Source organism: Maniola jurtina, chromosome 18, assembly GCF_905333055.1.
Source record: "Maniola jurtina chromosome 18, ilManJurt1.1, whole genome shotgun sequence".
Taxonomy (NCBI): domain Eukaryota; kingdom Metazoa; phylum Arthropoda; class Insecta; order Lepidoptera; family Nymphalidae; genus Maniola; species Maniola jurtina.
In genome coordinates, this window is record NC_060046.1 from 12,293,221 (window position 1) to 12,309,003 (window position 15,783).

At 39.8% G+C, this 15,783-nt stretch overlaps 1 protein-coding gene across 1 annotated transcript; it reads right to left on the minus strand.

Moving 5' to 3' along the window:
• Positions 1-508: 508 nt before the first annotated feature.
• LOC123874294 (katanin p60 ATPase-containing subunit A-like 2) lies at positions 509-9,247 on the minus strand. The gene is made up of 8 exons (XM_045919542.1): positions 8,942-9,247; positions 8,420-8,584; positions 3,571-3,747; positions 3,068-3,273; positions 2,811-2,994; positions 2,277-2,470; positions 1,498-1,745; positions 509-966 (listed from the first exon to the last, which is right to left on the minus strand). The coding sequence occupies exons 1-8, from the start codon at positions 8,987-8,989 to the stop codon at positions 839-841; spliced, it is 1,350 nt and encodes a 449-aa protein (XP_045775498.1). The 5' UTR covers positions 8,990-9,247; the 3' UTR covers positions 509-838.
• Between the last annotated feature and the right edge of the window lie 6,536 nt (positions 9,248-15,783).

Here is a 15,783-nt window from a genome sequence, read left to right on the forward strand (position 1 = left end):
CTCGAAGCTCGGACTTGAATCCGATAGAACCCTTATGGGATGAGCTGAAACGTCGGGTTCGAGCCCGAATATCGGCTCCAACAAGGCTTCCAGAGCTGCGAATAGCAATTGAAGAGGAGCGGAATGCAATTCCTTGAGATTTCATCGTCAGGCTCGTGAGGTGGATGAATACGAGGATGCTGGCAGTTACCCGAGCAAGGGGAGGGAATACTGAATACTGACCAAAAACTTTTTTTAATTTTATCTTTGTTTCTGGATTTAATTTTTGTTTTCATTTCATGATTACTTACGATTAACCTGGCTGGAAAACGACTCTTCCTTGTAAAATCCTTAATAAACACTTAATTAATTGATTAATCGCAATGAATTTCCATTCATTTTAATCATCATGAAATGCACTTTCTGCAGGTATAATTTTGATAGTTGTAAGTTTTATACTTTTTGAGAAAATCGAATCAGACTTCCAAGGTAGTGGGTGGCCCGGTTTATTTGCTGTCCAGTGTAGATTGGAATTGAGCTGTGTATGTATAATAGTTAATGATTTACTATTATCTATTTATTAAGAAATAATAATAAATAATAATATGTATTTTTCAAAGTTTTGTAATTGTATAGAGGAATTCAATTAGATGTCTAATAAATGATAATTCTTGTATATAGATTGAGTTTTATTTTACAATTTCTACATATTCAATGTCAAAAAACTATTATTAAAACCTTAGGGCCTGCGCAGACGAGAGACTTGTCCGCGGAAGACAAAAGTCCGTCGTCTGCGCAGGTCTATTCTAAATCTCGATTTTTCGATAGGTGACCACCTTCATGCTTGTTTTGTCTGATGTTAAGATGAGCCCATTTCGTTCTGCCATTCCTCGTGTCTTTTTGACAGGTTTTTGGAAACTGGTTTGGTCTTCTCGATCGCCGTAAGGATGTCAGAGAGCGATATCTTATCTTTGCGGTTGGTATAATCTGTGGATAAAACAAAAAGGTAGGTAACTAAATTAGGTATAATTTTTTTTTTTTTTTTTATTCACTATAGGTAAGCGCTTGACCACAATCACACCTGATGGAAAGTGATGATGTGGTCTAAGATGGGACGCGTTTACCTAGAAGGTGCCTATTCACTCTTGTTTTAAAGATACCCGGATTGTAATTGGTAGGAAACACAGATCGCGGAAGAGTATTCCAAACCTTAGCCATGCGTATGAGGAATGAAGACGCAAAACGTTTTGTGCGTGTAGATGGAATGTCGACGACATAAGGATGGAAACTCGCCCGACGTGTTGCGGTTCGGTGGTAAATTTTTTTTGTATTTAGGTAATTTAGGTAAGTTTTTACTAAGTACTATACCTACCTATCTTCGGCTCCTAACTTCTCTATCACGCTAACAGAGTTTTCTTACCAAATATACAAGTTTCAAGATACAACAATCAGGCCAGCTGGATCCTCGGGTATAACACCAGCCTGGAGGAAGATCTTTCATACATCAAGCCAACTTACTCTTGCCTCCCATACTAGGCAGCATCTTCCTCACACTGCTCATCAAGGCTTCCTTGCAGACCAGCTTCACGTCACTGCCGGAGTAACCCTCGGTCTTCGCAGCCAACTCCTGGAAGTTGACCTTCGGCACCAGCTCTATGCTCTTGCTGTTTAGAAACGTCTCAAACAACTCCTCACGCGTCTTGAAATCTGGTAGCGGTATGTAGATTCTTTTCTCCAATCTTCTTAGCATGGCTGGGTCTATTTCCCTGATAGAGAAACCAAATAGAAATATAATTTAGACATTTGAAAATTATAACTTGCTAACTTTGATATTTTAAGTTACATAACACTCCCGTAGGGTAGGTACCTACAGGTGACAAGCACGCTGTCTGCTAAACAGCCAGGCCAATAATAATTTACTTAAATCATAGCCTTCCGCTTATGTGCACGCATCCGAAGCTTGGACGCGTCTCCAGAATCCCGACTTCATGATTCAGTCATGAAGACTGCAAGAGTCCCAGAATCTATTGCGGTCCTAAATAATTTGGATTGACACTGCAGTAAGAGATTCTTATTTCGATTTCAAGTTTTCGAAATGTTTTTCTACATTGGTTCAGCTCTAACATGGGTGATGATGATGATGGGACTTTATTTAACGAAGTTTTTTATTTAAATCTTCTTTGCAACTCCTGCTACTTATATTAAAATTCCGAAAGCAAATGGCACCAACAGGTGACAGTCAGGGGGCAGGTGGCAGGTGGAAGCACAGACAATTTCAAAGTATCTTTAGTCCTTACCATGGCATATTTGAGTTAACCAGCAGGAACACAATTCCATCCCTCTGAGTGATTCCATCCAGCTCCGTCAGTAGCTGAGACTTCAATCTCCTAGAGGCCTCATGCTCTCCAGCGCCCCTCTCCGATGCCAGGGTTTCCACCTCGTCTATGAAGATTATTGAGGGGGCATAGTAGGATGCCATTTCGAAGAGCACCTGGAACGAGAAAAAATTTGGTGACTAGGATATAAGTAGGATCCTCTATTGTATTTATTTTAGGGCCTTAAGGGTAGTTACGTGGCCTTGAATTGTGACCTGTCAGTCAGTTGCGTTTGTTGCAATTTTGAGCTACCGGCTTAACTGAATGTGTGTTTGAACTTTGGATTTTGATGGTCTGAATTTTCTTCAGATACCTTCCCTTAGTGCCCCAAAAAGCTCAAAAGGTAACTAAGTAAATTGTACCTATCATAGTTAAGAATGTTATGTTACTACCTGCTTATAGACAGATAGACCAACAGACGCCGAAGTTATTCTATAAGTGTAAAACTCTCCTGACCTTGACAATCTTCTCTGACTCTCCTCGCCACTTGTTGACGACCGTACTGCAGGTGATGTTGAAGAAAGTGCACCCGCTCTCACTGGCGACGGCTCGTGCTAGCATCGTCTTGCCTGTACCTGGTGGACCGTGGAGTAGTACTCCTCTCCAAGGCTCTAGGAGACCAGTGAACACTTCAGGATATCTAGAAAGAAATAACAATAGATTGAGAATCTCCTTCTTTTTTGGAGTCTGGAAAAAAGAAAAAAATATCTTACCTAACAGGATAAACTACAGATTCCATTAATATGCTCTTGGCAGTTGCCAGACCCTTGATATCGTCCCAACTCGCTCCTGAAGGTCTTATGATATCCTGGTAGAGCAGTTCTACGAGTTGTTTCTTTTCTGATGAGATGTTTGACAAGAATCCTGCTAGGGGCTTCCTTTCTATGGCTGGGATTGTAGAGTTAGCCAGCTGATTTTCCTGTAAAAAGTAAAGTATTTTAGAGGACAGTCAGGTTCAGGTAGAATTGAGCTTAAAGCACCTGATAGCACAGAACAAGGGGGTGTTGTGTGCCTGATAGTGACGATGTAGGCAGGAAGAGGGGAACTGTTTAATTTACCCAAAACCTTCTGATACACTACATTCAATAATTTGGTGACAAAGAAGGTGGAAGGCAGATTAGGGTCCGTATGGTCCTTCACCACCACAGGCTCTGGTCTAGCTCGCCTCGTCTTACGTCACTTCACTGACGCCTCCCCCACCTTACTGATACACTACCTTTAATAACTTGGTGACAGTGAAGGTGGAAGGCAGATCGGGTTCCGGCTCGTCCTTCACCACCACAGGCTCTGGTCTGGCTCGCCTCGTCTGAGGCCGCTTCACTGGCGCCTCCTCCACTTTCCGGCAGAACTGAGGCTGCTTGTTGAAGCGCATCATGTAGTAGCTGCAGTAATCCTGGAAAAGAAGATATAGAGAACTACATGATGCCTGCAGTGACTTCATCCGCGTGGGTTTAGGTTTTTAAAAATCGCGTGGGATGGAATGGATCTTTGTTTTTCCGGGATAAAAAGTTGTCTATGTCAGTTTCTGGGATGCAAGCTACCTGTGTGCATAATTCTTTCTAAGTATATAAATCGGCTTAACGGACGAGCCTTTAAAAATCCCGTGGGAACTCTTTGATTTTCCGGGATAAAAAGTAGCCTATGTCCTTCCCCGGTAATGTAAGCTAACTCTGTACCAAATTTCATGAAAATTGGTTGACTGTTGGGCCGTGAAAAGCTAGCAAACGGACAAACAGACACACATTCGCATTTATCATATTAGTATGGTTAGCATAAAACCCCATAATTTGTAAATGGAAATCTTTTGATTGCAAAAGGCGGAAACATGTTTTCTCTTTTGCGGCAGATATTTGGATATTTTTCCTGCATCACCGTTTCAGTTGCAAACGCGGGACTTGACGTACATACATAAGGCTGTATTCATCAATTAGTAAAGTTAGTCTGTTGAGACATTTTTATCGCAACACGCCGAAATCGAAAGCTTTCAGGGCTAGCACTATGCAACATGGTCATGTTTGTCGGATTATTTATTAACGGATACCTTACGGACTTGGGATGAAGTTATGAGGTCCCCGAGTAGAGACCGTCTCTTGGCTGTCTCTAGGGAGCCTTCGGCCATGGCTAGTAACTACTCTGCCATCTGACGTCACACACATGCCACTAAGAGATTACTTTACCCTTCTGATTTAATAGCCTTTCCAAGTTAAGCCGCTTCCATTTTCGACAGGAATAAAAAATAAAAAATGCAGCTTTCTGACATCGACCAGCATGTCCTACTAGCTAAATTGTCGTCGATAGAATAAAGTTCAATTCGTAAGATAATTATCACAGCTGTGTCCGCGGCCTAACCGCTACGTCACCGTGGCGTCCGCGAGTCTCAAACATTTCCCGTGGCAGCCATCCAATTCTACGATGCACAATGGAGGTTAGGTATTTCACAATAGGTGAGTACTTATGTACCTAGGCTATTAGTACTCCCATAACTAACCCTAAACCACTTGGATTTTCTCATAGACCAGGTACCTCAGTCAAACTGTACCTAAATAAAAGCGGTCAAACACAAAGGATTCATCGTACAAGAATTAATAACAATTTTTAGTTTTATTTATAGAACACTAGCTGTACCCGCATGCGTTCCAATGCCGTAAACAAACATGATTTTTTTAAATTCATATAATAAATATATACTTAGTTTTTTTGATGCAGGAACCATCTCGGGCGCCCCCAGAACACCCTACCAAAGTCTCATAAAAATCTGATCAGCGGTTTAGCCGCCTATAGAACACAAACATACAAACATTGATTTTTATATATAAGAAGATAGATAGATAGAACACTTTATTGCACATTTAAAAACACATGTAAAGGAACATAACACAGAAAGAAGAAAACAGAAAAAATAATTGTGTGCAGAGGCGGCCTTATTGCTTGGAGCAATCTCTACCAGGCAACCCTTTTATTTAATTTTCATGGTGACCATTTTGAATTTTTTATTATTTATTCACCGCGTCATATATTTTAAGCTCGATTCTAAATAGGCCGCCAACCAAAGACGCAAACGGGTGGACGATAAGGTGGTGGGCACTGAACAAGACTTAGGTTGAAATCTATAGAGAACACTTAGTCTCTGCTTAGACTTAAGTTTCAGTTAAAACGAGACAGATTTATGCCAGCAGTATAACGCTGTCTCGTTTTAACAGTGTCTTAAGTCTGAGCAAAGTCAAAGTGCGCTCTATAGATCTCAGCCTTAGTGATCAAAAGTTATTAAGAGGCGGCTTCAAATGTAGAAGCTTTTAGGATTATGATGATCTCCAAACTTCGTTTCGAAGAAGACGATGATAATGATGATTAGGTTATCCTTTTGTAAAAGAGGTTATTTCAAAAGAGCTTTTAAAAGAAAGCTTGAAAAAAAAATTAAGATCGTGAACGAGAAAAACTGGACGATGATGATAATGACCAGTTTATCCTTTTGTAAAGATATTTCAAAACAGCTTTTAAAAGAAAACATTAAAGAAGAAAGTTTTGAGATCGTGAACGAGAAAAACTAGACAAACGATGGCGTCATTTGAAAAAACCTCAAACATATCATTTTAACCTTCTGCTCGTTCAGTAAAACAACCACTTGTGTAACTCAAAGCTAGCCCGTGTATCTACGTATGCTGTACATCTATCTATGAAGGTATTTTGATGTAGTCTTTTCACAGAGCCAGTCCTACCATAGCAGAACTCTCAGGAATGCAGGTTTCCTCACGACGTTTTCCCGAAGGAAAACGTTTTAAAAAATTAAATATAACTTGTCCGAAAAATTATAGCTGCATATCCGGGATTGAACCCTGAGCTCCAGAATAAGTGACGTCCTAACCACTTGGCTATCACGGCTCTAGTGCGCTAATCTAAATACCTGTATATACAAGTGTAAATTAAAAATTTATAACACCCCCGACGATTCAAAGTATTTGAGTTTTCCAAAACATCATTTTCAAATAAATAATTATGTATTTAGGCAACGTCCATCTTGACAGCTTGACATTTGTCTATTGACATAATATTATGAACCTAACGGTTATCTTACCTTCTTTTCTACAAGAAAACTAGAAAAGAGTTGATAACTCTTAAACGGCTGAACCAATTTTTTTAGATTATAGCTAAGAACACTCTCGATCAAGCCACCTTTCAAACAAAAAAAACTAAATTAAAATCGGTTCATTCGTTTAGGCGCTACGATGCCACAGACAGATACACAGATACACAGATACACAGACACACAGATACACACGTCAAACTTATAACACCCCTCTTTTTGGGGTCGGGGGTTAAAAAAAAAACCGACTGACTGATCTAGATATCAACGCACATCTCAAAATATGGACGTATCGGGCTGCATGCAGATAGCTATTATGACGTAGTCATCCGCTAGGAAAGGATTTTTGAAAATTCTACCCCTAACAGAGGTCTGAAATTCGCGTAGTCCACGCAGAAGAAGTCACGGACATAAGCTACTAGTCTATATATTATTAAAAATCGGCTTTGGACTCATAGATTTGACAGATAGCGCATTGCTAAACGTTAAGAGGGCTCTCTCCGTCACTCGTTTCATACAATCGTAGTTCCAATTTCATTTGAATATTAAGCAACCAAAGTCCATGAAATTTTGCAGATATATTCTAGAAACTAATATCTATGTCTGTGGTTTTCCAGATTTCTGTTAAAATATTCGGTTTCAAAGTTACGCGGTCTTAAAAATTTACATACAAATCTTTGAGCCCCTGTGATTTTAAAACTACATATTTTTAGAAAAATCTAAAACACCACAGACACAGATATTAGTTTCTAGAATATGTCTGCAAAATTTCATGGACTTTGGTTGCTTAATATTCAAATGAAATTGGAACTACGATTGTATGAAACGAGTGACGGAGAGAGCCCTGTTAAAGATACAGAGTAAATGCGCTGGTGAAAAGGTAGCTTTATGTGGCAGTTTGTAGTAAATTGTGCTCCATTGAGCGCGAGCTTAGGGCGCTTTCTAATTTTCCCTTTATTTAGGTCACTGGGCTCGAAATGTATTAAGATAGATGTCATGGTATCTTTACACCTTATATAGGGCTCAAGTTGTACCTAAGTCTTGCCAGTTTGCCAATTTTTTTTTTTTTTTTAAGAATATTAGCCATGTTAAATGACTAATATTCCCCTTTCCTCTCCAACTAAGCGTCAGGCTTGTGCTAGGAGTAGGTACGACAATTTAGTGCAACAGGCGGGGTTTGAACCGTCGACCTTTCGGTTTTCAGTCCACTCCTTTACCGGTTGAGCTATTGTGAGTGGAAGCGAGTTTTATTGAACTGGTTTATTTATCAGCGCAAGCATTTTTAGGGTTCCGTACCCGAAGTGTGCCAACGGAACCCAATTAAACCTCCGCTGTCCATCCGTCCGTCTGTTTGTCAGTCTGCTCTATCTCGTGAACTATAGCAGAGAGTTGAAATTTTCTTTCGACGTTGAAACTCGTTCGACGTTTTGAGGTACGGTGGTTAAAAGGAGCAAAGGAAGAATTAAAGGACTCAATCATCTTCATCAGATAAACAGCTGGGCTGACCTGCAGTATGATATCCAGGTCGATGTTGTCACACAGGGTGTACTCGTCCGTCATAGCGGCTTCCGAGACCAGGGTTTCGGAGCTGCGAATAAGCCCTCCTGCTTCTGGAAACCCAGCACTTGGTTGAAATATTGAGGCTATAGAAACAGCTGGGCTGACCTGCAGTATGATATCCAGGTCGATGTTGTCACACAGGGTGTACTCGTCCGTCATAGCGGCTTCCGAGACCAGGGTTTCGGAGCTGCGAATAAGCCCTCCTGCTTCTGGAAACCCAGCACTTGGTTGAAATATTGAGGCTATAGAAACAGCTGGGCTGACCTGCAGTATGATATCCAGGTCGATGTTGTCACACAGGGTGTATTCGTCCGTCATAGAGGCTTCCGAGACCAGGGTTTCGGCGCTGCGAATCAAGCCCTCCTGCTTCTGGAAACCCAGCACTTGGTTGAAATATTGAGGCTATAGAAACAGCTAGGCTGACCTGCAATATGATATCCAGGTCGATGTTGTCACACAGGGTGTACTCGTCCGTCATAGCGGCTTCCGAGACCAGGGTTTCGGCGCTGCGAATCAAGCCCTCCTGCTTCAGGAAGCCCAGGACTAGGTACTTAAGGATGCGTTTCCTTGCACGGAACAGAGCTTCTTTCTGGAAAAAGATCACTCATGACACTAAAAAAGTTTTAATTCAGCTCTTTTCCTTTATTTTTAGGGCTTCGTGGGTGCTAACGAAACCATATTAGGTACTAAGCGTGCGCTGGCTGTCCATCTGCCTGTCTATCCGTCTATCTGTCTATCTGTCTGAACCCTTACTGTGCGAGTCTGACTCCGGTTTTTTACTTTACATATACCTACTTATAATACCATCAATCAGGTGCCTGGTATTAGAGTCGCATGGAGGAAAGGTAAAGACCTGCAAAGTCATCACATGGTCATCACCCATCCAGTTAAAGACAAAATCAACGTTGCTTAATCTACTAGAAATAACTGAGTAGGTAATACGTACAGTTTCTAGTTTCCTCATATGGCTCATAGGACGACTGACCCCGGCCATTTCTAAAAGTTGTTTAGAAAAACCAAAATTATTTAACTGATCTATGACCACTGGTTGTTCACTCTGCCACTGGTAAAACTTTCCCAATAAAATTAGGTATATTTTAAATTCAGTTCGGATCTCAGATGTAATTAAGTAGTTTGTTTGAAACTTTCTTTACAATAATTTATTTAATTGTCGGGTAATTCGAGTGATTTTGATAGTTTATTCCTTGGTTTATTTATATTTTGTTGTATAGTTCCTTTATAGTTCACTCTGATTCTGTTGGTAACAATGACATATTGACAATATGACACTATGGTGACAGGGTGTCAAGGGTTGTTTTGCGTTGCCAAGAGGCAGGGGGTGGTACGGATAAGGTACGGATTGGTACCATGCATTGTTACTACTACTATTACATGGTCCATACTAGAGGACTAAGGCTGAGGTCTTATAGAGCGCACTTTGTTTTTGCTCAGACTTAAGATTGAGTTAAAACGAGACAGATTTATGTGAGAGATATACTCTATCTCGTTTTAACTATAAGTGTCTTAAGTCTAAGCAAAGTTAAAGTGCGCTCTATGGATTTCAACCTAAGCGCCAGCGAGAGCCAGACCTTCGTTATTTTATAAAAGCTGAAAGTTTCTCTGCGTATTGTCCCCAGCATAGGCAGGAACGATCCGCGACTATGAAGTTTGGATCATGGTGGCTTTGGCAGATAACAGGTAACAAACTGTGGTAACAAACGAGTAAAAATGCCAGATATGCCAGTTTAACAATTTATTAAAGTTTAAGGGTGTCTGGCAATGCATGCCGTCATTTCTAATGCTATTCCGTATAAATGTAAAAAAAACCGGCCAAGTGCGAGTCTGACTCGCGGGTTCCGTACTCGGGTATTTTTTCCAACATTTTGCACGATAAATCAAAAACTATTTTGCATAAAAATAAATAAAAATCTGTTTTAGAATGTACAGGTATAAAGCCCTTTCATAGTTATCTTACTTTAAAAATTGAAACACATTTTAATTTTTTTAAATGATGTAACCACAAATTCGCGGTTTTCCAGATTTATTTCTGTACTTGTGCTATAAGACCTACCTACCTGCCAAATTTCATGATTCTAGGACAACGGGAAGTACCCTATAGGTTTCTTGATGGACAGACAGACAGACAGACAACAAAATGATCCTATAAGGGTTCCGTTTTTGCTTTTGAATACCCAATCTGTGCTAATGCAGTCGCCACGAGACTTCTAATGGGCCGCCATATTGCTACTTGAAGGCATTTGAAGGTAATACCTATAACAATGTAGGTACGTAGCTTCAGCAATGTACGTAGGCAGGTAATTGTTGGTACTTAGTTAAGTATTCAGACGTAATACGTTTAGTCCCTGCCCTTGAATATCGTGTAGGTATAGCACGCAATTTGCATGTTCGTACATACCAAACAGTTAGGTGAATCATATCTTTCTTATTAATAGGACTGTCTTATGCTGAAACTATACTATGATATAATGCTGCATAGATTTCCGTTTTCAAAAATCCCGCGGGAACTCTTTGATTTTGCCAGACATGTTATGCTATGCATTGTGCTAGAAAGCACAGCGTGAACACGCCAAATACTACAGCGTGAAACCTGTCAAATACCCCGGCGTGAACATGCTCCATACATTAGCGTGAATACGCCAAACACATTTAAGCGAAGTTTAGGAATTTACATTACGAAATTGGTGAAAGTGGCACGGAAGTTTAGTTTAGTTAGTTTGAGGGCATTAATTTCATTATCAATTGCACTTTTAAACGTCTAATTTCGTAAAATTAGATGCATGTTTTGCGAAATTAGACGTTTACACGTGCAATTGATACTGAAATTCATGTCGTGAAACTAATTTCGTGCCACTAATTTCGTAATGTAAATAACCTGTCAAATTTCACAGCGTGAACAAGCCAGACACATTTAAAGTGAACACGACAAGCACATTTAGCGTGAAGCGCGCCAAACACAGCACAACAAAGCATGACAAATACAGCGTAAAACCTGTGAGCGTAAAGCTGTATGCACATTGTGAGCAATCATTTTTAGGGTTCCGTAGCCAAATGGCAAAAAACGGAACCCTTTTTAAAGATCGTATCCTAACCTTAACCTTACCTAAATGATGATGATGATGGAGATTGGAGACCCACTCTGGCTTCGCTTGGGAGGAATTTCTGAAAATCCTTTCTTATGAGTGGTCTAGGTACACAGAAGGGTTACTAAAATAACTCGTCACAATCTCTTAAAGGGATTGTAGGAGACGTCATTAGCTAATGAGCATTAGACGACCCACGACCTTCCCGCGACCTTGAATTAACTCTTTTCCTACGGGGACAAATGTTTCGAGATTATAAAGTTTTTGGGGCTCAACCACCGGGAACTCTGAGTTGTTTGGCAACAAGGCTGGTTTATTGCTCCGTGAAAATGTGACTGTCACCGCCGCTACCGGGGTGAGAGGTCTATTACTCTATTATCTGTTACTCGCATACTTCGCTTTAGCTATGCTGGTCATTGCCTACCTATGACTTGGTCGCCTCTATTGACATAGACTGCGAGAAGTTAACTTCAAAGTTTTTTTTTTCAGATATAAGTTCACCCTTGACTGCAATATCACCTGGTGGTAAGTGTTGATATAGTCTAAGATGGAAGCGGGCTAACCTGGAAAGGGTATAGTAGTACCCATATCCCTTTGGTTTCTACACGGCATCATACCGGAATGCTTAGTCGCTTAGCGGCACAGCTTTGCCGGTAGAGAAATTATAAAATTCCGAACCCTCCCGGGAATTGAACCCGGGACCTCCCACTTATAACACCACAGTGATTACCACTGCGCGAGGTAGGTTGTCAAGTTGTTGAACAACTTAGCCCCAAAACTTATTTTTGTTACGGTTTTGTATACGTGTAAAAATTAGCATGTCGCTGACTCGACCTTGAAGTTCATGACCTATCTCAAATCTAAGGCTTCAAAAATATCAACCTACTAAACAGTAACTGCTTTATGCGGGCACATTAGCACTGCAGATCTTTTGCGGAAATGCGCAGAGGACACAAATAAAGCCGGCCATATCTCTCCTTTGTTCACGTCTGATTTGCACTGTCTATCTGTCTATATTATAACACTCAAACTACAAAACAGAGTTGAGTACCCAGAGGATGTAGACGCGACTTAGGTATATCCTCATTGTATAGCTCACTGGCTCGCTCATCGATGATAATAATATAGCCTCAATAGCTCATCGTTAAAAGGAGAAGACTGATATCCGAAAACCGAAGTAAGTTTGCATTTTAGTTTTCTACTCTTGAAAAAAATTAAAGTTAGATAGGAACATAAACATTGTAATGATGTACTTAGTTTAGGAGCCACAAGTAGGTAGGAGAATAATGAACTTACAAACTGCATGTTAGTATGTTTGTATATATGTTCATTTCAACTGCTGAAATGATTTTTGTTTTCAAGTAAAAAATTTACTCTTTCGGTCACTAACATAGGCCAAACTATTAGCAAGCTGAAGTGGCAGTGGGCAGGCGATGCCTGTCGTAGAGGCGATGGTCGTTGGAGCCGGAAAGTCCTTGAATGGAGACCACGTATAAGTACCTAAGCGTAGTGTGAGACGCCCTCCAGCACGATGAACCGACGATATAAAGCGACTGGCGGGAAGTGGCTGGATGAGGAAGGCTGAGGACTGGATGTGGTGAAGGCCTATGTTCAACAGTTATAGACGTCCACAGGCTGATGATGATGATGATGAAAACAATTTAATCAAAACGAAGTACCCAGAAGCAGCTTTTACTATAAACTACTGGTTGTAATAAATATTAAATTTCAAGAGCCATGAAATGAAGTTATATTGAGTTCTTTTCATTCGTGCAGCGAGCTAACTTTACCAGCTCCGCTGAACTACACAAGTACCTACTTTTACTGGACTCAAAATCTGAATTACCTTCATTTTCTTTAATTACCTTCTTCAGCGAAAAACGTTTTAAACTTGGAATAAATTCTTAGGAATTTAAAAAAGAATTAACCCATACTAATAATATTATAAATGCGAAAGTGTGTCTGTCTATCAGTTTTTCATGAAATTAGAGAGGTAGTTTGCATGATCACCCCGGAAGCGGAAATTGGTTTCTTTTATCCCGGAAAATCAAATGCTTTATTGTAAGTGTCATAACTATAGCGAACTGTTCATTATGACGTAGACATACGCTAAGGCAGAATTTTCGAAAATCCATCCCCTAAGGGGGTAAAATAGGGGTTCGAAATTTGTGTAGTCCACGCGGACGAAGTCGCTAGCATAATCTAGTTTGATAATAATTATAAAGATTTATTGTACGCCGTCATTAAGCGCGCACAGCTGCGTCAATTAAGGTCTACAAGGAACTCAAAGCTTAATTTAGTATAATCCATTGAAACAGATAAATCTGTATGGTGCAACATGCAGCATGTGATATGCACCGCCCTCCCTCCCATGTACATGCAAATAAAGCCAGCCACCAAGCAAGTAATACGGACCACCAAATTGTTTTTCTGTCGCTTGGTTAATTGGTATTAATGTTGTAGTATATATTTTATATTCATGAACTCAGAATTTTCTCCTCTTCATTTGACATCCCACTCGATACAGTAGCAAAACAAAAATGTTGGAAATCAATTTTTACGTATGAAATATGCCTATATCGCCCGGACCTTTACAACGAATCAATTGTCACCTCATTCATCAAAATCGTCCCAGTAGTTGAGGCGCTACGCTGGAACATACATAAGTACATAGAGTGCTAAAATCATAATCCTTCCTTTTGGCTTTGCCGTAGTCGGGTAACAATACAATTAAGATTGTATACGAAATCAATTAAGGTCGTCTAATTAAGTAAATATTGCTCCCGGGTTCAGAAACTAACCGACGCACGTGTGAAATGTAAACAAGGGTACAAATTGAAGCGATAACCCGCGCCCGACGGTTAAGAGGGCTCTCTCCGTCACTCGTTTCATACAATCGTAGTTCCAATTTCATTTGAATATTAAGCAACCAAAGTCCATGAAATTTTGCAGATATATTCTAGAAACTAATATCTATATCTGTGGTTTTCCAGATTTCTGTTAAAATATTCGGTTTCAAAGTTACGCGGTCTTAAAAATTTTCATACAAATCTTTGAGCCCCTGTAATTTTAAAACTACATATTTTTAGAAAAATCTAAAACACCACAGACACAGATATTAGTTTCTAGAATATGTCTGCAAAATTTCATGGACTTTGGTTGCTTAATATTCAAATGAAATTGGAACTACGATTGTATGAAACGAGTGGAAACGAGTGACGGAGAGAGCCCTGTTAACTCGATGCGGCTTTCCAACTCCCAGTCTTTTCATTTCATAATGAACTTAACGGGTTAATTTTGTGGGGCAATTGCATAACACGGTCGCAATCAATTATTTAACTTACTAATCTTTAGTGAACACTAATAACAGGCAAATACAAAATAAGACAAGGTCTTATTTTCCTTCAAAATCAAGGTCAATTTAAGCCTGTCACAAACAGACGCGGCCTGCGGTGGCGGCCTACCGCAGCTCTAGCCGCCACAAACACACACCACCGCGGTCGCGGTCGCGGCTTGGAGCGCCATTCGCTGCCCACTCTTCATAATGTCATCACGTCAAATGAGTTGGAAGACCAAGCTTTGCTTTCGTTGGCACTTTGTGAAGATGAGCAAGAAAATGAAAATGCATCATGCATCTCTATGCATCTATCCCTCTACCAATTTCGTCCAAGGGCGTTAAACACAGACAGACACACTTTCGCATTTACAACATTAGTAGATATGGATTTAAGTCTTTTTTATATTCCCAAGAATTTATTGAAGAGCCGGTCAGGTTTCCTTACAATGTTTTCTTTCACCGTTAAAGAAAGTGGGATTTAATTGTTTAAAACGCACCTAACTCCGAAAAACTTAGAGCCTGGGATTGAACCCCAGACCTCGTCAACAGGAAACCGACATCTTAACATTTGAACTACATCGCTACTTTTCTCAATATATAACTTTAATACGTAGTACAAAGATCTCTTACAATTTCAATGACAAAGTAAATATTATTATGCACAGATTATACATAGTATTATGTCAGTAGTATAGAAGTAACACAACAGACAAGCAATGTATGATTAATCTTGTACACCAAAATATACAAGGCTTGTCTGGAAAAGAATATGAAATTGAACTTTTTATAAAAAAATTAGATATCGATATTCTATGCCTTACTGAGCATTGGCTCAATAGTTATCAATTAATTGTCAATCTTGGAAATTATTCATTGTCAAGTGCGTTCACAAGAAAGAAGGCTATTCGCGGAGGATCTATGATAATAACCCGCAACAACATTAATTACAAGGAACGAAAAGACATTCTTAATCTTTCGGTTGAACGCACTATTGAGCTGTCCTGTGTTGAGCTGGAGCGATATATTATAGTTTGCGCATACCGACCTCCTTCGGGTGACTTTTCTCTGTTTGAGGACGTCATGGAGGAGGCACTGAGGCGGATATGTAGGTCATCAAAAAAAATATTGATTTGTGGAGACTTTAATATTGATATTTTACTTCACACCTCCTTCACAGACAGATTACTTAACTTATTTAAAAGTTTTAATTTAGAAAACATTTTTGTTGAGCCCACACGTGTAACGGCAACTTCAGCTACTTGTATTGATAACATTTTTGGTGATTGTAAAATTGTTAAAAAATCCATTATCACCACTCTTAGATCCGACCACTGTGGACAAATGATATCT